The sequence below is a fragment of the Lepidochelys kempii genome, chromosome 11, assembly GCF_965140285.1.
Source record: "Lepidochelys kempii isolate rLepKem1 chromosome 11, rLepKem1.hap1, whole genome shotgun sequence".
Taxonomy (NCBI): domain Eukaryota; kingdom Metazoa; phylum Chordata; order Testudines; family Cheloniidae; genus Lepidochelys; species Lepidochelys kempii.
The window spans coordinates 20,788,677-20,811,927 of record NC_136390.1 but is presented as its reverse complement, the minus strand read 5'-3'; the positions used below and the strand labels follow the sequence as shown (position 1 = coordinate 20,811,927).

The 23,251-nt window shown below is 37.5% G+C and overlaps 1 protein-coding gene across 1 annotated transcript in view; it reads left to right on the top strand.

Annotated features, from left to right (window-relative positions):
* Positions 1-23,251, top strand: part of LOC140895919 (von Willebrand factor D and EGF domain-containing protein-like) — a 198,798-nt gene that overhangs the window by 69,025 nt on the left and 106,522 nt on the right. Inside the window, 1 exon segment of the mRNA XM_073306827.2 lies at positions 15,371-15,550. Coding sequence (XP_073162928.2) covers positions 15,371-15,550 — 180 coding nt within the window.

Genomic DNA, 23,251 nt, shown 5'->3' with positions numbered 1-23,251 from the left:
AATACTACAGATCTTCCATCTAGCCTTCCTAGTTGTCCCACGCCCTTGATGCAGGATTCATAATCCTGTTGCTGCAAAGGCACGCTCCTCCTCCTCCTCATAGGTTCTCCCCCAGACCTTCCACCTTGAAGTTCAGTTTCTCGGCCTAGGCCTCCTCATTGGCTCTTCACTAGCTTTTCTTAAATAAAAGTCTGCACTCCCTGAAGTTTTTCCCCAAATGTCGACAGGCTACCCTTTTATCTTCCAGAAGGTCTGTTTCTTAGTCACATGCCTCCCCACCCTCCCCCATCACATGCGCCTTTTACTCCGTCCTGGGTTAAACTTGGCACATTTGGCTGAGCTGTAGCACCTTAAAGGGCCAGTTCACACTGTGGCAGTTTGGAAAATGTAACTCTCATATCCAGTTTGCTACTGAACATGAATTCACTATCCTAGGTATAAAATTAACATTCATATCATCATCGGTGTTTCTAAAAAAAAACCCACAGAAGGACATTTTCTGTTACCACTTCCCCAGGCACCTTTCTCAGAATTTCATCACATTTCATTTAAAAAGAAACACACTGAAGCTCTTTCAGTTAAACCATGTATACTTTATATTCTGTCAACCTAAATATTTCTTCTGCAGTTTCAGTTGGATATAGGATTCTTCTTACCTGTTAACACCACACTGCAACAAAACACAGCTCCTGTGTTCCTTCCAAAAGGTGGACTGAAGTGGATGATGTGATCCGTATATATTGCATATATGTAAGAAAGAATGGCCACACTGGGTCAGACAAATGGTCCATCTAGCCCAGCATCCTCTTCTCTGTAAGTGGCCAATGTCAGATACTTCGGAAAGAATGAACAGAACAGAGCAATTATCAAGTGATCCATCTCCAGCGCCTGGCAGTCATAGGCTTAGGGACACCCAGAGCACGGGGTTGCATCTTGATCTAATAGCCATTGATGGACTTATCCTCCATGAACTTATCTAGTTCTTTTTTGAGCTCCGTTATAGGTTTGACCATCACAACATCCCTTAGCAATGGGTTCCACAGCTTTACTATGCGCTGTGTGAAGAAGTACTTCTTTTTATTTGTTTTAAGCCTGCTGCCTATTAATCTCATTGAGTGACCCCTGGTTCTTGTGTTATGTGAAGGAGTAAATAATACTTCCTTATTCACTTTCTCCACACCACTCATGAATTTTATAGACCTCTATCATATCCCCCTTTAGTCATCTTGTTTCCAAGATGAACAGTGCCAGTTTTTTTAATTTCTCTGCATATGGAAGCTGTTTCATACCCTTAATCCTTTTTTTTGTCCTTCTCTGTACTTTTTCCAAATCTAATATATGTTTTTGAGATAAAGCTACCAGAACTGTATCCAGTATTCAAGGTATGGGCATACCATGGATTTATATAGTGGTATTATCATATTTTCTGCCTTATTATCTATCCATTTCCTAATGGTTCCTAACATTCTGTTAGCTTTTTTGACTGCTGCTGCACATTAAGCAGATATTTTCAGAGAACTATCCACAATGACTGCACGATCTCTTTCTTGAGTGGTAACAGCTAATTTAGACCCCATCATTGTGTGTGGATAGTTGGGATTATGTTTTCCATTGTGCATTACTTTACTTTTATCAACATTGAATTTCATTTGCAATTTTCTTGCCCACTTACCCCAGTTTTGTGAGATCTTTTTGTAACTTTTCACAGCCAGCTTTGGATTTAACTATCTTGAATCATTTTGTATCACCTGCAAACTTGCCACCTCACTGTTTACCCCTTTTTCCAGATCATTCATGACGATGTTGAACAGCATATACCCCTGGAGGACCCTCAGATCCCTGGGGAACCCACTATTTACCTCTCTCCATTCTGAAATCCGACCATTTATTCCTACCCTTTGTTTCTTGTCTTATTGATCCATGAGAGGACCTTTCCTCTTATCCTATGATTGCTGACTTTCCTTAAGAGCCTTTGGTGAGGGGCCTTGTCAAATGCTTTCTGAAAATCCAAATATACCATATCCACTGGATCATCCTTCTCCACAAGTTTCTTGACCCCCTATAAGAATTCTAATAGATTGTTGAGGCATGATTTCCCTTTACACCAGCCATGTTGACCCCTCCCCCAATAAATCATGTTCATCTATGTATCTGATCATTCTGTTCTTTAGTATAGTAAATAGTGCTTCCTTCTGCAACCTCCTCTGCTGTACATTTCTCATTTGCAACTAAGGGTATGTCTATTCTACCCGCCGGATGGGCAGGCAGCGATCGATCCAGCAGGGGTGGATTTATCGCATCTAGTCTAGACGTGATAAATCAACTCCCAAGCACTCTCCCATCGACTCCTGTACTCCACAGGCGTGAGAGGCACAGGCACAGTCGATGGGGGAGCAGCAGCATTCGACTCACCACGGTGAAGACACCGCAGTGAGTAGCTCTAAGTACATCGACTTCAGCTATGTTATTCCCAGTGTAGACCAGGCCTAAGAGCCTGGATCATATTTTTTACCTAATTAACATTTATAAAGTGCTTTGAAATCCATGGACAAAAACAACTATAGAAGTGCAAAGTACATCTTTTATACAAGAAATTGTCTAAAACATTTTATTGCAGGCATCCATCTTGGGGTGCTTTATAGTTACACAAGCTAGAGAGGGCAAAGGAAAGACACAAAAATGGGGGAGAATCAAACTAAAAAGGAGTAAATATCGCTAAAGTGAGTCACTACTGCACATTTTTCTTTGAAAAAAGAAAAATCCTTAACAAATGAAAACAAGCAGATGCAGCTGACCTGGGGAACCTTTAACATTTGCTTTTTTCCATTTTCCACAATACCAGTGAGATTATACATGCTGCCTTCTGAGAAACAGCAAGCAGTTTCTTTGGACTTAAAGCAACAGTCGGCCACAAAATACCGATATACCCAATCCATAGACATCCAATAGCTACTCACATCAACAGAAAAAAAGTTAAAAACAAACAGCTACACAACACAGTCTTACTAGGTGTGGTCAAACTATTAATTGCAAATAACTTATCTGAAAAATTTAGCATTTTTTTTCATTTGTGAATTGCTTGCCAGCAGATTGATTTTAGACCCTACTTGTCTATGGATCATCCCTGGTCCCCTGTGAAGCCTTTTTGAAGGGTTTAATGCCTGAATACTGGTATTCATATGAAGAATTGTCATTTCCCAAACATTAATATGAACAAAAATCTTTTTGCATGAATATTTACAAATACTGTATACACAGGGACACAAACATGACTGAACCAAGAGCTGTTTCATATTTAAAAATCTGTTCACCCACTGGTTGGCAGTATTCTGTATGCTCCTAGCTATTCTTACAACCTGAAACTAAAGCTGGTTGAAATTTTTCATTCAAAACTTTTTTATATATTTATTTAATTTATTTATTTTTAAACAAAAATGGCTTTTTTTCTTTTTTGGGGGGGTCAAAATGGAAATTTCTATGGGGAATGCTCATTTGCCATTCATTTTTTATTTTCATTGAAAAACTGAAACTCTCAATTTTTTTAGTTTTTGATTGCCAAAAACCAAATATATATCTCTATATAGAGGTATATAGATGTCAGCTGAAGATGTGCAGTCTGGGACCACCAAAAGCAAAAAAAATATTTAAAGCCTGAAAAATGTAGGTTTTCAGCCAACATTTTTGGGAGGGGAGAGTTTGTTGAAGAAAAGAGAGACATTTTCAGTTTCTCAATGAATATCTTTGAAGAAACATTTTGGCAAAAATGAAAATTTTTATTTTCATTTCAGTTTCTCACAGCGACAGAAAATATTTCTCAATCAGTTCTACCTTAAACATAACTCTAGTTATAGCAAGCAACTAGAATTGGTCACATAGCACAGCTTGTGAAGCAGTTCACAGAATTCATGTCTGTTTTCACACACACAATTTTCTGGAACATTTTTACCTTTGGGGTTGTGAATATCTATATTTGGTCTCTTCCCAAAAGTGATTTAAAGAACATGTTGACAAAGTCCTTTGGGCTTTTTCAGTTATGGGATGAGTACAAGGAATATATGTTTTCGCTAGTGCTGAATCAGACTACAGAGAAATGGCTCATACTGTAGTTTCAAGTTTTGCATCAAGATAGTCCTTTCTGAGGACTGAAATCTTTGTTTGGGTTGAGGAACATACTGTTGAAAATTACTTCTGAACATGTTCATGGCCACTGCTAAGACTTTAGCAAAGACTAATGATTAAGGAAATCTTAATTTTTGCATAAATTTCCTAAATTTTGAGTGCTTTGCAACCTTAATAATGTTCTTTTCATGTCGTTTTGTTTGTGTGTAACATATACATATTGCATTCAGTCTTACTCCCACTGAACTCGGTGTCAAAAACACAATTACATCGATAGCAAGATTTGGCTATAATTGTTATTAAAAGCAATGGGAGCAAGTTTGGGCCCCCAGTTATCCACAACAAAAGACTGTTAAATCCTTTGCTTCACTGTTTCTATTTTCTTCAAATATAGCTGGTATATGAGTTTTCAGGAAGATTTAAAGTTTGAAGAGGTAGGAACAAACTGATTTTTAGCTACAGGGAATAAAAGAAATATTAGATAAATGTCAAAAGTCAAATCAATGTAATATTTTAATGACTTAACTCATGTTTCCCATTTTTCAGAACTTTTCTCCTTTGTCTTCAGATGAATTCTATAATTTTTCAAGCTTAATTAATTTTTAAGCGAAATTTATAGGGGAGAAAAAATGGGCCTTTGCAATGGAAGTTGGTTGCAATCTTAAATATGTAGAGGCTACTTCATCTCCACAATATTCATAGATTACAAGGCCAGAAGGAACAAATGTGATCATCTAGTCAGACCTCCTCTTGATGCAGGTTATAGGACTTCCTGGAATTAATTTCTGTTTGAACTAGAGCATTGGTTGATAAACATAATAGCACTGAAGTAATCTATTTGGACTTCTTTAAGGTGTTTCACTTGCTACCACACATTTTGATTAAAAAACCTAGAAAAATATAAAATTAAGATGGTACACATTACATGGAATAAAAGCTGGCTATTTGATAGGTCTCAAAATGTAATTATAAATAGGGAATCATCATTGAGTGAGTGTGTTTCTAGTGGGGTCGGTCCTGCAAGGATCTGTTTTAGGCTATATGCTATTTAACATTTTTATCAATAACCTAGAGGAAAATAAAGTCATCACTGATAAAGTTTGCAGATTGCATAAAAACTGGGGAAGTGGAAAATAACGAAGAGGACAGGTCACTAATATAGAGTGATCTAGATCACTTTGTAAACTTGATGGAAACAAACAATATGCATTTTAATACAGCTGAATGTACTAAATACATACATCTAGGAACAAAGAATGTAGGTTATGCTTACAGGACAGTGGATTCTATCCGGGATGCAGTAACTCTGAAAAAAATCAGAGGGATGGATATGGACAATCAGCTCCCACTGACATTTATACTGTGGCCAAAAGAGATAATGCCACCCTGAGATGCAAACAGGGGAATCTTGACTAAGAGGAGAGAGGTTATTTTACCTCTGTATGTGGCACTGGTACGACTGCTGCTGAAATACTGTGTCCAGTTCTGGTCTTATTCAAGAAGGATGTTGATAAATTGGAGAAAGTTCAGAGAAAAGCCACAAGAATGATTAAAAGGATTAGAAACCCTGCCTTATAGCAATAGACGTAAGGAGCTCAATCTATCTAGCTCAACAAAGAGAAGGTTAAGGGCTGAATTAATTACAGTCTATAAGAACCTACATGGGCAACAAATATTTAATAATGGACTGTTCAGTCAAGCAGATAAAGTTATAAACTAATCCAATGGCTGGAAGATGAAGGTAGACACATTCAGACTGGAAATAAGGTGTAAATTTTTAACGGGGAGAGTAATTAACCATTGGAAAAATTTGCCAAGAGTTTTGGTGGATTCACCATCACTGATAATTTTAAAATCACAATTGGATGTTTGTTCTAAAATAAATGGTCTAGAATTTGTTTTCGGGAAGTTCCATGGCCTGTGTTATACAGGAGGACAGACTAAATGATCATGATGGTCCCTTCTGGGTTTGCCATCTATGAACCTATGAAATTAATGTGTTTAGTATAAACGTGCCAAAGTTAATGTTGTTTGAACCTTCACTTTTACAGTCACTGACTTTATGATTTAATCTGTACTTGCTTAACATTGCAGCGACACAAAGCTTTTTTTTTTTTTTTACATTTAATGGACAAAAATGTTAAGAGAAGATTGTGTTTGTCATAAAACTAGGCTTGGAAGGATTTGATTTTTATCAGTAAACATCAGTATATGTGAGTTTCACTGTGCACACACAAACTAATGAAAGAGTATATCCATTGATAATAATTGAAATTTACAGATAGGCCAAATGATGAAATGCTGCTTGAGAACTTATTAGAGTTTGATTTAAGGCTATTTGCTTTGAATATTTTGACATGAGGCTAACAATTTATGTTTTTATTATTATGAAGCTTTAGCTTTTTGAATCTCATCATCTACTACTGCCATTAAATAATTGTCTAACCACCCCCAAAATTTCCTGCAACTGTGAAAATTTAAATCAATAAAAATAGAAAAAAATGCATAAAAATTAACATTGCTATTATCCATCAAAATTATTTAAAAAATAAAAATTAAATTCTGCCAAGCCTGCATTAAACCTATTCACAGAGATGAGTGCTATAGTGTCACACAGTAAAGGGAGCAATTTAAACAGCAATACTGTTTGTTAAACAGCAGTTATAATATTATCTTCAGTTCTCAGAACTGAGTATCTCTCTATCTTTTTATCTCAACTCTTCTAAGATATCAAGGGTGAACTCCTGGCCCCGCAGAAGTCAATGAGAGTTTACAGTGGAAAAATCCCAATGACATCAGTAGGGTCAGGCTTTCGCACCAGAAAACACTCCTAGTAGCAAAGAACTAAAATACCCCCACACCAGTAAAGATGTATATGCTAATAAAAACAGTATGAACCAACTGACTTGCAAGTCATGCATGCCTAATTCTAGCTTGTACAGGAACACTTGTACAGTCACTCGTGGACAAGGACAAACAGCATAAGCCTCAGATTTCAATACACTCGTTTAGAGAATAAAAGGTGTAGAAGTTAAGGAAGAGGAAAGAATGGAATGGGGTTTCTGTAGGAGAAAGTACAAAGTTGCCTCACGCTTGCTTTAAGAGGTGCAAGTCCCCAGATACAATAAAGTGTATGTTGATATTGAACAAAGATTGTCCTCTGTGATGCTTAGTTAAATTCCACTCTCTGGAAGAAGTTACCAAAGGGGGAAAGATACATGAATAATGAAGCAGAAGAAGAGTCCTTGTTCTGAACATGTCTGTACCCATAAGCTGCAGAACAAAGTATAGTATAACTTTCTCAAACCAGAATTTGCATGCATGTCTTAAAATTGTCACAACAGCAAAGAGAATAATACCAGGAGCATGTTTGAAATTTCTTGTCTCACACTCACCAAAATCCTACCCTTAGGATTGTACATGACAATGTGTTTCTGACATTGGAAATGTATATCCCTGAAGGGTATAGGAAAATAAGGTGTGCATATAATATTTTTAAGGAATGCAAATACAACCCAGAACACATTTCAAATAATTCAGCATTTAAGCATGTTTGAATTCACGAGAGGTGAATGTTTCTTGTAGATTTACTCCTCATGTAATGTTGATTTCAACAAGGAGCTGTCCAGGTGGCCAGAGTTATAATTATCCTCAAATGAAAACTGCAATTTAGAGTTGAAAGGCACCTCTGAAATTTGGCATTGCTCCAGAATCTTAGACTTTCTTAATGCTGCTTCACATTTAATAAAAACTCCCAACACCTGTAGACGGTGCTTAAAATGTCATTACCACCTGTAATTAAATGGAGAATCCAATTACCATGGTTAACAAATCAGGTTGGCGCCTCCAATTTCTATACATTGACCACATTGACTATAAAAAAATCCATAACCAGTAAAGTACACATAGATGGATATTATATGCAGCTTGTATAAAGCTCTCTAGAGCAATTACAAAATAAAAGGTAATGAGGAATAATAAGGACAAATCAGTTTAACTGAGGTAATGACACTTTAAGAGCTCTGGTTGCAAGTTTCAATTCAAATGTGGAAAGTTCTGGAAAAAAAATTCCAGCCATCAAAGCAAAAGAAAATAAACTTCTTAAAACATATTACAGGACGACACGAAGCTAATGCTAAACCACCGTATTTAGGAATGTATCATTCTCATAGGAAGGTGAGGGAGCCATGTGTTTAAACCCTTGTATGCTGAGATGTGAATATGCTTCTTGATTTCAGCATTTCTGCTAAGAAGCTGTTTGGATCTAGCTGAATTTTTAGAGCTCTGAATCACAGCCAAACAGGTCCCCTGTAGCCACTTATAATAGCAGTTACATGAGTTACGCTGTGTTATTTTTAAAATAATTCTATTGACCATTTTGAATTTTATTATACTGATTTTGGCCCAAATCTTGTTCTTTTACTGCAGCTGTAATTAGAGAATATTAATGAAAAACAAAAGCTATATTATATAATGCTATGGGACGGTGTTAAAGCTACCGAAGTGGAAAACTTTGGAATGAAGGCTTCCCACGATCTTGTAGCACAGATGGCATATGAGATCTGTTAAGCCCTTCTGACTCCTCTGGCCCAAGATGGAGTAGAAAGATAGCCAAGGGTGGAATATCATGGGGAATGAAGTTTAAAGCTGACCCTAAACATTATTTTGCTCTCATTGTTTATGTTATAGAACAAAACAGAAGAGAAAATTAAAAGGGAAGATTGAAAATGCTTTGAGTCCTAAGGGGAAGGGTGCTATCTTCAGATTTTATTAGTTAAAAAAATCTGCTGTTGAGATTTTATATGAGTACATATTGACTTTGAAATAAATATGGTGCTTTCACTGCTATCAGCTCCATGGTCCTTAATCTCCAGATCATGACGGGCTGTGGAAATTATTTAAGGGCCATTAGTCTGTCAAGCAAATACATACTTTTTGGCACATTTAATATGTGGTTTATAGACATGATAGATCACAACAGCTTTGAGTAGGCCATTATGGTGCATTGGGTCATGGACAATCTCTATGCATAAATTAGGCTATCTACTGCATACCAAACACTGAATGGAAAAACAGTTAATTTTTCAAACTTGGCTTACATTGATTTTTATACAGAAAGGCAATAGCTGCTCATGGAGTCTCATCTCTCTCTCATTGGCCCAGACTCTGCCACCCATACTCGTGTTAGGTAGTACTTTATTCTGCTAGTAGCCCCATGGAAATCAGTAGAACAACCTGCAGGGTAAGGTGCTACTCAATGAAGATAAATGGGGTAGATTCTGGTCCTTTGAAATTAGCATCAATTCTGCCAGTGACTTCAGTGGGACTATGATTAGACACTTGATGAACACAGTAGGGTATTTTATAGGACAGTGCTGGCTTTTACTAAGGAATAGTCATCTGAAATCACAAAACATCCCTCACACAAATCAAATGAATCCAATTTTTAGAAGTTAGAATTAAATTACTATAGAAAAACCAAAACCAAAACACCTTCTCTTGGGGTAATTTTGGAAATCACCTTATATACCTGTGTGTAGGTTGAAATACATTTTTAAAGGGACAAGTTATAGCAATCTATCAAAAATTGTCTTTTAAAAGAAATGCTGACATATTCTTAGGTATAGTGGAGATAGTGGACATCACAGTGATTACCATTTAAGCCTTGTTGGCCAAAAGACCATGCTATTACAATGAAACACTGCAATTATTAAACGGGCATTATTCTTTTGGAAGATTTCTTTCTTTTAAATCTAAGACAATGGACTTGAGTCTCTTCTCCTTTACACCCACATAATTTCATTGACTTTATATGAGTTAGGGCTGATTTTCACTAGCATACATGAGAGAATATCAGGCCTTTTGTCTTAAAAATATTCATTTCTTTTTCCCAAAGTCCCTCTTCATGTTATTGACTCCACTTTTCCATTCCATCATTCTGATTTTTCTTTCTTATTTAGCTGATTGTAAATGTTTGAATGTTTCCTGTGACTGTCCAGTATAATAGATGCTCCCATACTTCCTCCAAACACACACAAAGATGGCAAGTGAGGTAGAGTTGTTTATGTACTAAGAGCTAACACCCTCTTATCCCATCATATTCCTGTTCCTTCACTACTAATTTTTGAAACCCCAGGAGCATGGTATGCAGGTTTCACATGTACAGTATGTAGCTGTTTAACATGCTGCTGCCACTCCGCTAGGATCAGGGTTTTTTGGTAGAGCTTAAATGTATTAAAAATACATTCTTACTTCCTTCAAGCTGATATTCCTAGTGTCTCCAAAGGAGTATGGCCTATGCACTGAGATAACTCTATTTTGCAGACGGGGCTGTGTAAAGTCTGTAAATGGAAACTTTTATGTTGAGGGTCAAAATCTCAACTTAATAAATTTTTCCCAGCCTACATGAGTATCTCAGAAAACAGATGTGGATGGAATATGAAAATGTATATCAAACATTGCAAAAATATTGGATTTTGTCAACTGTTTGGTTATTGCTTTAGTATATTTTTCAGTTACATCAAATAATGTTTTAATATGGATATTAAGTATTTTTTTCAGATTTATCTGCAAGTTGCTTTTAGCACTATTAATTCCTTCCTCCCAGCTTGCACACACAGCCATACAAAGGCCCAATACTGCCCACTCTTAAAAACATAACTTTATTCATTTGAGTGGGCTCATTGACATCAGTGGGACCTTTCATCTGAATAAAATTACTTAATGGGCATGTCCAGAAGTAGGCCCTGAACACCTACAGAAAGATGCTTTTCTAGGATGCAGAACAAAGTGTTCAAACAAACACAATAAACACCTTTTAGCAAGGAGGAACCCAGGCCTGGATGTCACTAGAGGTAACATTTTCAAAAGTCCCTTTTGAAAACAGAACTTAGGTGCTTTTGAAAAATGTACCCCAGATGCTTTTATACTTAACAAACCAATGCTGCAATAGGACCATATATTGGGAAATCACCACCATAGCATATACAAACCTCATGAAAAACTAAAATAAAACATTTTTGAACTAATCCTTACAGGTTTTGCTACTGAGATACTCTGATGTATGTTAAAGGTAAGAGATTTCCACAGCCACATAAAGCAGACTTCTAACTAAGAGTTTTGTAAGTGATTCTTAAGGGTTAACAAGCCTGGTTTAGTTTTGAAGTCTTTTTCTTTCCATAGCAATTTTAGTTTAAAATTTTTATAGTGATAATGTAATAAACACACATTTGAAAAGACAAACATCAATATCACCCTCAATCTATTGTTTTAATTCCCAATTCTTTCCATCCAGGATGGATCCATCCTGGCTGAGTTAGAGTGGGGTTATTAGCTTGATAGTTACAAAGTCAATAGAAACTGAATTTTAAAAGGATATCAAATTCTTATCATAGGGTACGTGGAAGGTTGCATGCTCAGTGATCCATATTGTTCCCTGAAGATCAGATCAGGGAGATTAGTCTTTTCTGCTGATTAGTTTATTTGCTTTAATGCAAAGCAGTGAAAGCAATTCAGTGAAGCATGTGGCTAAACAAGAGCATTTTCTGAGTTATGGAGAATTCAATACTACAAAACTTCATAAAATGGGAAGTCTGACAACAGCCAGAACATTCAAATGTAAGTGTATAATTCTTTATACTGTGCTGCTTGAAGGCATTACAGGAAGTTTCAGACTTAAATCTTGCAAAACCAAAACCAAATGAAATGGGAAACCTTAGTTTCCTTACAGGATAGTTCATGAACACCCATAAAAAGCTTGTTCAATTTTGAATAGTAAACATGTTCATAAGAACCAAAGCTCATTTACAATTTGCAAACAGAAAAAAAAAAGGCAACATTCACCTACTAAAATACTCACTATGGACAATTCATCTTGCTCTGCTGTGGACATATAGGCCCTTATCCTGCAGACACTAACGTAGGTAAGTAACTTCACATAAATAGCCCCTTAGAGTTCAATGTGACTAGTCACATGCCTAAAGATACTGACCAGGAGCCTAATCCAAAGTCCCATTAACTCTACAGGGCCTTGGATCAGATCCTACAAAGAAAGTTCTGACATACAGAAGTGGGCCAGTACCCACTGATTCCAGTGGCTACTGTTACACTAAGAAGCATAATTGTTTACAGCATTGGGACCATAGTATTTTTTATTTTATTACTGCTCACCGGCATGATATAGGAACCTATGCTTAGGTACTTATTTGAATCCAAACTCGGACACAGATGTCAAAAATATTCAAATGAGACCTTCAAATCCAAAGTCCTGTTTCCTTTGCACATCATGACACTTTTGTGAAGAAAAGAGGATTTACCTCTTCAATTTCCTGCACACTAATTGTTGTGCCACTTGCGGCACAGCAGCTGGTTGGCATCCTACCACCAGAAATGGCTTCATTTCAATAGTGTACACATCTATAGTTTGTGAAGCACTTTGGAACACTTTGCATTGAATTACGTTGTGTTTTTACTTCTCCTTTTTGCTATCAGTCAAGTTCATAGAACAGTACTGGCCTATACATTTGAAAAACAAATCTGTACATAAGCAGAATTTGGAAGAGAAGGATTTGAAATGCACTAGATTTCTTTTCCATTTGGCTTTCACACAGTTAGACATAAATTATCATCACATAACTAGACCACAGTTTTCATAAATGGATGCCAAAAATTAGACTCCTAACTCCATGATTAGGTACTAAGGTGATCCCAAGTGGAGCTGGTAGAAAAATTTCAAATGTTGACATATTCTTCTAAAAAACAAAACAAAAACAAAAAACACCAAGGATAATTTAAAAAAAAAACATATTCATCAAAAATTCATCCCATTTTCAACCACCTGGAATCCTTAGACCTACAAATCCAGGTAGAAGATACCATAAATATATATGGGAACATGCTTACCTGACTTCAGATCAATATTAAGAAATTATGGAATGGGTGGTCTGGAGGTGAAGTAAATACTAGATGTGTCAAGTTGACTGTGTAAGTCATTTGAGAGTTTAGCATGGCTGGATAATTCTGGTTTGGCCCTAACACATACTTGATATAGTTGAGATGTGCACAGGATGTGAGCAAACCTTATAGAAACAGAGCAGAGCTTGCTTTACTGCAAACTACACGTCTGCTTTAAGGGGCACCCTGGGAGTAGCCACATGTATTCCCGTACAGGAAATGGCTATATAAGTATATTCCTTTCTCCCACTCCTATATGGTTCTAACCTAATATGATTTTTAAGCTCTATAAAGCTTTCAAATCTGAAATAATGGAAATAACACAATGTTAGCTACAACAGTACTAGCGGGCACTGCTACTATCATTAAATACACAATGAAGTGGGTTTTTTGTATTTTTTAATGCACTAACCATAGAAGAAAGCAATTGATCAAAACTGTTCACCACCTCTGACTAATAGTTTTGTATCTTACACGGCTACTCAACCAGCTGATGAGTGCTAATAAGCTTTACATTCTTTTTGTAAATATAGCATTTGTGCCCAACAGTACTTTTAATGCCACTGCAATAAAACCTTTAACAAAAAGAGGTTAAAAGCATTTCAAAAGCACAGGAGAAGCCTTTTACAATTTTCTACATTTGCTGTGCTTTCTCCCCCCCTCAAAAAATAAGTGGCATGCAGCTATTCTACCTGAGCTGTGATCTGATGGGATCACAACATTTAAGCATCATTAGTCCCTATCAGATCTTTGATAGGAGAGCCTTCAAGGGAAAGACAGGTGCTATAGGCGGTCCTATTGTCAATTCAGTTTGTGGCATTCTGTCCCTTGAATCAGAGCCAATGTACCATTATACTGTAATATTAGTAATACTGTGCTTCTGAAGGAGCTGACTTAGATATACTGTAGCTCAAACCAAAGTTATGGGCTAGATACAAGAAACAGTGAAATTCTAAGGCCTCCGTTATGCAGGAGGTCAGACTAGTTGATCATAATGGTCCCTTTTGGCCTAAAAAATCTATGAATCTTTACTGATGAAACATGAAACTGGTACCCTGACCTTTTGTAGTCATGATAGATGACCGACAAGTGCTCAGATACTGTGCTGATGGGGGCTGACACTTAGATCTATCCCATGGCACTTTTTGCAAGAGTAGAGGTGTTAACTTCAGCATGCTGGCTAAATTTCTATTTGGGCATTGCATTCTGACTACCTAAAAGTGCCCAGATATACAACAACAGTATAGAAGAGAAATGAAGAACAACTTTAAAATTACAAGGGAAATGTACATCTGAGAAAAGGTAAATTCCTGGGTTGGACTTTAACTCAATATGCTAACAATTTAAATATTCTCTTTCTGTATATTCTTTGGACAGTGATTCCACCATAGCATAAGGAAGCCCTAAAAACAATAAAACTCAGTAGTTCTGTCTTGCTACGCACCTGAGGATCATAAAGGACTCTACAAACATAAATGAGTGAAATTCCACCTGGTGCAGAGGGACAGCAAGGACTATGCAGCATTTAAGAGTATGTCTACACAGCAACAAGACACCCACAGCCGGCCTGTGCTAACCAACTCAGATTCATGGGGCTCGGGCTATAGGGCTGTTTCATTACTGTGAAAACTTCTGGCTCGGGCTGGAGCCTGAGCTCTAGGACTCTGTGGGGTGGGAGGGTCCCAGAGCTCGGGCTCCAGCCTGAGTCGAGAAGTCTACACAGGAATGAAACTAGCACCACAGCCCAAGTCCCAGGAGTCCAAGTTGGCTGGCACAGGCCAGCCGTGGGTTTTAATTTGCTATGTAGACATACCCTCTGTCCCAGATAAGCCCTCAAAGTAGGGTTTAAGTATACTTTAAGTGATGCCCAGGCCTAATTCTGGCTGTCTGCAGAGTTAAGTTTCACCCATTAATGACTTAACCCTCACTGTCACAACATACCTGTGAGGTCGGTTAGTATTATTATATACACAGCTCCTTTAAAAGTGATATCTCTTAGCTAACTGATTAAATGAGTTGCAGAAAACTCATTGATATCAGCCTAGCAGCACTGTGTGTTCAATAGGATTACTGTCTAACTAGAGGTTCATCCCCTTCGATGCTGATTGCTGTAGCTACCCTTGTACGGCTGTGCTATTTGTATGTGATGTTTCAAAGCAGATATAGGCGGTATGTGAGCTATAAATACAAGGGAAAGTGTTTTTTTTTAAAAAGCAGGGCAACAGTAAAAACAATTTGGTAAAAATGAAATGAGTTTAATGCTTCTCTCTAAAGTTCTGTGTTTATTTCACCCTTTCAGAGAACACTCTGGAGATCACAGACTTAGAGAACAGGGGTCTCTGTGATATACGAGTTTCTGATTGTAACAGGATCCGGGTGTTTGGCCTCAGCTTCAGAGACTCTCCTGATCTGCACTGTGAGGTCACCAGGTTGATTGTAAGCAATGTACCATGGGAGCGCAAAGTCAATCAGCAATACGGTAGAACATGCTTACATTTGTAAAAGCACCTAATCCTGTAAGGATCAGTGGCCCAGATCATAGAATCATAGTACTGAATACTGATTGATTTCAATAAATTGATTTCAATAGGAATTAGGTATCTAATTTAGGATCTGGGCCTGAGTCCCCTCCTATCCAATTGTCATTACCAGGTGCAGAACACCTTCAACTCCAGGTGCAAGCATATACATTGTACGCAACGGTAACTGAAGCCAATCTAACGTGATTGGGTCATAAGTGAGCCAAAGCAATATATTCTCACCATTCTTTTTTTCTGCAAGCTTTGTTTAGCTCTTTTTTGGCTCAGCTATACCCGCATTCAACGAGGCCTAAAATCACGGTATTATTTCTCATTTTGTGCATCTGGAATCTGTATGCATGGCTGTATTTCTAAATGTATTTGAATGTGAAATATAATATTTAAATCATAGTTAAAGAAGGCTTCCCTGATATAGTGACAGGATAGATTATTTTTCAAAATGAAGCTGTTCCCATCAAAAGATTAGGGGGCAAACCCTGTGCATTTACCCACACAAGTGGCCTGTTGAAGTCAGAAGGGGCTATACCCTGTTCCAAGAATAGCCAGGAGGAGGCAGTGGGCACTCTGCAATGGTTACAGCACAGCTCTAAAGTTGCTATTGCAGTTCTGAAGCCTGTTGTAGGGTCCACTGCTCCTTGGAGGCATTGGCTGCTGGATTTCAAGTAGCCTACTCTTCTGACGGGCCTCACACCTGCCAAATCCCATCACTTAGGTGTCTCAGATGGAGGCAGGCTACATAGCACACAGTGAATGGGGACTCCTGCTTGAGCTGGTTTCCCTTGTGTAGCAGAACCATCTTGATTCTGCTTTTTCTGGGGCCCTCTGCAGCCTTGGAGGGGGAGGTGAGATTTGCTGCTAAAGGATAAATTCTTTACCTTATTAATTAGAAATATAAATATGTGCTGACAACTGGAATTCATTTGTATCTGGCTTCTGCCTGCATACATTTTCTTCTGTAGCATCTCAATGGCAACTGGATATCAAGAGAACAAGAACCCACAAAAGCAGATTTTCTCAGCTCTACGGCTGTTGACTGCCAGATTCCTGTTCTGAACAGCACAGAAACAGAGGCTGCGTGCTTCATGGCTGATGATGAACCATTCGCAAGATGGCAAGTGAAAGTAGGAATTTTTTATATTACTAAAAGACAATTAATGAGAATATCAGTTTGTCTGGTAACTAAAATGCAGAGTAAAATATTATTCTCACCAGTCATTAAATGTATATAGAAATAGATACCTTTCATACCATTCAGGAAAAAACAAAGCAAAACAAAGTCACAATATTGTGGACATATTTTAAAGGCAAGGATAAGGTGCAAATTACAATCACTGTTCCTGGTAGTCATCTAAGATTGATGCACTAGTCTAATCAATTGTTAATCACTAGTATTTCACTTCTGGAGGCCCAGGTTCAAAATTCTGATAAGATCACAAGTAAAAAGGAATCTTGTCTCATCATGTTGTATTGTATATTTTACTGTACATCACAAGACCACTGTACAGACTGGTAGAATTGACAGTCTTTTCTGAGGTGAGCGCCAGGATTAGCACTGAACAAGCAACGATGCATCAGATGAGGACTGAAGTGCACTGGCAGAGCTATAGGAGAAAGCTTTCAGAGCACCTGCTCACACTGTGCCTGGCTCTGCTGTGACTTCAACCCCTCACTTTAATCAGCCTTAAATATTTACAGAAAATCAGTACCTTGGTGACCCTGTACCTGCTGCTTCTACTTGGGTAGTCTCACCCCTCCAACAGGACAATTATTAACTATTATATTTTATGGAAAATATATGTGCATCTCTCTCACACACACATTCTAGCTTTGTATTTTTCCACAAAACGCAATTTTGTCAAGGTTGAAAATCTGAGATAAAAAACGACTAAACAAACTGTAGCTGGAAAAATCAGGGAGACTCTAGGAGCAATTGTAGATGTGCTTTGAAAATCATTATTATACCTCAAATGTCAACAGCAAACATTTAATAAACTAGCTACAATCCATTATCACTGCTTTCATTGCAACACAGTGCTTTGGTAACTGTTTGTTTGTAATATGGACATACTAGTTGCATGCTAAAATCCATGCTGCCCTGGTCAATGGGAGAAGTCCAGGGATGTGGAGGCCCTTAGTCTCTGTATCTATACTCCTGCCCTCTATTAATAACTAGATAGATAGATAGATAGATAGATAGATAGATAGCCTGTGCTTCAGATCTTAAACCAGTCTCGATTGGAAATCAGGATGAGACCTATGTAAGGGGCAAGAGTACCCCACATCTGCCTACTGGAGGATTCTTATACCTTCCTCTGAAGCACCTGGGTATTGTCCACAGGATACTGAACTAGATGGACTTTGATGCACTATGGCATTTCCTATATTTGTAGGTCCAGGTTTCCCAAGATCTAAGGAGATGCTACACCCTCTGCTTGTTATGTGCGTTGTGAGGGGAAACACTGCCCACTAATGGAATAATTTGGAGGAACTGAACTTTCTGGATCCCGTGTGGCAGGCTTTTCCTTGCGAGGGTATAATTAGTAGCTCTGTGTCTAAATAAAGGGCACTTTTCACTAGGCTGATTAATTAGGTTGATAGTTTTATACCTTATGCTTACTGTGTATTATGGTTCATTTTGTTTTCTGGTGCCACACACATTCATAGTTGGGTTGTGCAGCTTCTTTATTTTTCCCTTCCAAAGTTTCCATAGAATGTTTCTCTTCCTGAACTACAGTTCAAGGAAATCTGTCTCTGAGCACTCTTCACCTACCCAGCCTTTGAGGGCAATCCTCTTAGAAATAGCTGGTTCATGGCTACCTGGTGAAAACAAAATTAAACCCTTATGTGCCAAATGTATCCAGCTGCATGAATATTATATTCTCCACACTGGTTGTTTGGTGGGTGGGTTATGAAGGAAGCACCCAGACTATAGTTTTAAAAGCCTTAGTAGAGCTGTGCAGAAAATGAATATTGTGTTTCACAGAGGATTTTGAATTTTTTTTTCATACCTCTTCAGAACAAAAGTGAAAAATATTGAAATTCTCCTAGAAAGAAAATTTTTAAAAAAAAGTTCCATTTCAACAAAGCTGATTTAATATTATAATATATAATAGAAAACAAAAAATGAAACAAAAAGTAATTTTAAAAGGAAAAACTAGATTGTTTCACTCCAAAAATATTGAAATGGGATGTTGTCAGAACTTTTTTTTTTGGCCCTTTTTCCCTCAGAAACAAAATTTCAGTGAAATTTAGCAGAGCATTTTGCTTTCAATGTAACTGCGTTTTCCAACCAGCTCGACCTCTCCGTGCTCTTTCATTTTATCTCCTCTCCTATTCATGTTTCAGGTTTTGCTTATTTCTCCCATGCCTATGCTACTGAATGTAGATTAGACAGTATCAGGTGCAACATCAGTCAGTTAGTTTAGAATAATTTGTGCAGTTATCAAAATACAAACACCTATTTAGAGAATGAGATCAGAAATGAGGCTAGCCAAAGCAGAATGCAGCAATCACCTCCATCAGCACTAGTTCAGTTTTGGAGGCTTTCTTGGTATGAACATATTATTTGAATGGAAGACCAATGAACTCCAAAACAGGTGTGCCAAGGATTGGCTACATAGCTTGTGAAGCCCACATTGCTGCCAGCTTCAGTGGGGCAATAATATTGCCAGTGATGAATATAAACTGAATCTCCCGCCCGTCTACCTAAAGGGCCTTGCCGGAGATTGATCTGGGTGGCGCTCGATCTGCCAGGAGGCCACGTCAACCCCTCCTTTTGGCATTTGTCATCATGATGACGATGAGTTAGGCCATCCACCTACATGTGGGTTGGGGGAAAAGTGGGAGGAGGTTGGTGGGTAACTGTCAGATTTGGAAAGCATGCTCTTTCTCTGATTTATTAATATTGCTAGAGCTATGTGAAAAGTTGAAACAATTATCTAAAAAAATACAACAAATTAGAAACTGAATTAGGATTCACCAGGTTGGGTTGGTGTCATAAATATAAAGGGAAGGGTAAACCCCTTTGAAATCCCTCCTGGCCAGGGGAAAGCTCCTCTCACCTGTAAAGGGTTAAGAAGCTAAAGGTAACCTCGCTGGCACCTGACCAAAATCACCAATGAGGAGACAAGATACTTTCAAAAGCTGGGAGGAGGGAGAGAAACAAAGGGTCTGTGTGTCTGTCTATAGTCTGTCTTTGTCGGGGATAGACCAGGAATGGAGTCTTAGAACTTTTAGTAAGTAATCTAGCTAGGTATGTGTTAGATTATGATTTCTTTAAATGGCTGAGAAAAGAATTGTGCTGAATAGAATAACTATTTCTGTCTGTGTATCTTTTTTGTATCTTAAGGTTTTGCCTAGAGGGGTTCTCTATGTTTTTGAATCTAATTACCCTGAAAGATATCTACCATCCTGATTTTACAGGGGGGATTTCTTTATTTCTATTTACTTCTATTTTTATTAAAAGTCTTCTTGTAAGAAAACTGAATGCTTTTTCATTGTTCTCAGATCCAAGGGTTTGGGTCTGTGGTCACCTATGCAAATTGGTGAGGCTTTTTATCCAACATTTCCCAGGAAAGGGGGGGTGCAAGTTTTGGGAGAATTGTTCATTGTTCTTAAGATCCAAGGGTCTGGGTCTGTAGTCACCTAGGCAAATTGGTGAGGCTTTTTACCAAACCTTGTCCAGGAAGTGGGGTGCAGGGTTTTGGGAAGTATTTTGCGGGGAAAGACGCGTCCAAACAGCTCTTCCCCAGTAACCAGTATTAGTTTGGTGGTGGTAGCGGCCAGTCCAAGGACAACGGGTGGAATATTTTGTACCTTGGGGAAGTTTTGACCTAAGCTGGTAAAGATAAGCTTAGGAGGTTTTTCATGCAGGTCCCCACATCTGTACCCTAGAGTTCAGAGTGGGGGAGGAACCTTGACAGTTGGTTTTTCACACATTTTGTTTTTTCATTCACAAACTCTTGTACAAGCCAAATGTTGTTGTACAAATGATTATGAATAATGCAAACAACATTTTGTTCCATGATGAATTAAATTCATTTCAAGCAGCAGAAACAGACTTCCTGACTTACCCAGTCATTTGTCTAAAAGCCCTGCTGTTTCTTTGAAGTTGATACAGAAACTGAGTCATGGTTTTCAGTGACTTTCAATGAGACTTAGGCTCCTAAGCACCCAAGTTGTTTTTGAAAATTGAACTTGAGCTCCTAAGTCAAATAGGCACTTTTACAAATTCCCTCCAATATCACTAAGTGACCAATTACAAAATGACAACAATGAATAATGAAACAAACTGTTCAAAAAACCCCACAGACTGAAAGTTATTATAATGTGTTAAAAATTAAAAATATTGAGCAATTTGGAAAAGTTATAGTTTGTTCAGAGCACAATGAACAAACAGAAAAATGAGTCCTGTGAATTGTTCCTTATATAGAGTTTGCTCTATTCTAATCTTTACCATTATTGATGTTTATTACCATGTGTACTAGTGCTGACAAAACATACACCTTGAGGGTACTGGTAAAGGAATGAAATTAAAGTTAAAATGTATTAAGAATGGTCTTTTCTTAATGGAGATCTTGCCTGCAAACAAGCAAAATCTTATAATAGAAAAAAAATTGAAGTTTTTGCTGCCATTGAATTAAAAAATAAAGTCTTCCTTTTTTAAAGCTCTTTTCCAATTTGTGCCAATACATATCACTTCTACTGAATATGATGTTCAGGAGGGAGTTAAGTTCTTTTTAAAACTGTACCAATACATTTTCATTTCAATTTAATTTAATGTTGCTTTTCCTTCTTTTCCAGAATTTCAAATTATAAAAGCCCACGATTACAATAATTTTTCTAGTTAGATTGGTTTGTGTGGAAGTGAGTGTGTTCAAAGAGTAATGTATTGTCAGCTGAGGACAATTGCAGGCTATATTGTGGGAATATTCACTTTATCATGTTCCAAAGGAACTTTTGTTATTCTTTCTGAACTTGTGATAATTGAGGCTCTGTGTATTATTTATTCATTCATTAATTTTGCTTTATATTCATTCAATGTTTTTTGCATGACTGGATTATAAATAACATTCCCCTCCTGTGAACTGAAATACCTTATTAGCTGATGAAAGTACTTTTTTTGCTCTGGGTCCAGTGGCTCCTAGCAAAGCACAAAATGTTACTGAATAGGAGACATGTTTTTGCATCCTGCCTCTGAATTAAGTATATGTCAACAGCCTTTCAGTTTTAGCAAACTCCTTACGCACTCCATTTTTAAAGTTGATTAAAGTATTTTATATCTCCAGGATATGCATAAAGAAGGGCCTCTTTGCTGTCTTGCCAGTGTACTATGTGCTTTGCTAGTTCAGTGAGTGTTCACTGGATACTTTCTGGAATGTTTTTGCTTGCTAATGTTCCATACCTCTCAAGTGTCTCTCATTTTGAGAAATCTCTCACTTTAGTCCCAAAATTAACTTTGTTCCACATGAATCTGTTTTTATTGTCAAAAATTATTTATATTAGAAATAAGGAATAATGAAATCTGGGTTATAGAAACAGTCATTCACTTAATGGCATGAACCTGACAGTGTTTAAAGTTACCTGCATTAATCATTATTTTGTGCCCCTCATTTTGTGCATCACCTACAATATCTCCGATATCTGGGCTTTGGCAGGTTGAGAGGTATGGGCTACTCACAATTTCAGACTAAAATCTGCAGTTCTAAAAGGTGTACTACCTCTGGTGGTTGAATATGGGTTGCATTGCTACTGGAACAAATGGCTGGCTGTTACTGAGCAGAATTACAGGTTGTCGAGAGTCTGTGCTGTGACGCTACCGATGATGCAAGAAAACCAAAGATGGACTCTGAATAGGAACAATAGCGATTGTGAGTAAAGTGATGGTGAGGAAATCCTATGAATCCACTTAAACAATTTTAATACATTAATTGATTGCCGCGGGAATGTGACCCCTACCCACCCACCCCCCACACACACATATACACACACAAACTGCTCTTGGTATTTGCTTTTCATTATGGGGAAAGGGTGGCAAACAGTCCAAGGTAGGATGTACTGTTGAAAGAATACAAGTGTTTTGTCTACTGAAAATATATTAAGTAACACTTCAAAGCATGGCTATTTGACAAAGCTAACAGCTATCACAAAACTTCATATCTGAGCCAAAAGATCTTTTGGTTATTAATAATGGTTTCCAGTTTGCAACATCAAGCAATTTGTCAGCTTGTAGGGAAGTAAGTCACAAGTGGTTTAATTTATCTTGTTGGCAGGTATCCAGTTCAAGGGTGCAATGGTTATGTGCTCCGAAATGAGCAGACAGTATCCATATGGAACCTTATTACTTAGAATGATGATTTTTGTATCGTTTAGATTACTAATGATGGCTTCCAGTACAGCAATTCCAAAGTTCTGACCCTGTACGATTGAGCCTGCCAGGTCTGTGAATTCCATCCAACTGGACTTTGTAAGTTAAAGGTAATTTTAAAGAGTGTAAAGGTTTAATACAAATCATTCATCTTTTTCTTAACTCTGACTCACTTTTGTCTAATGTGTGCTTTAACAGTCTTGGAAGAGGAAAAACTGTTTTATGGGTCATCTGGATAGCTAAGTATTTTGTCCTCTTTCTGAAAATGGTCACA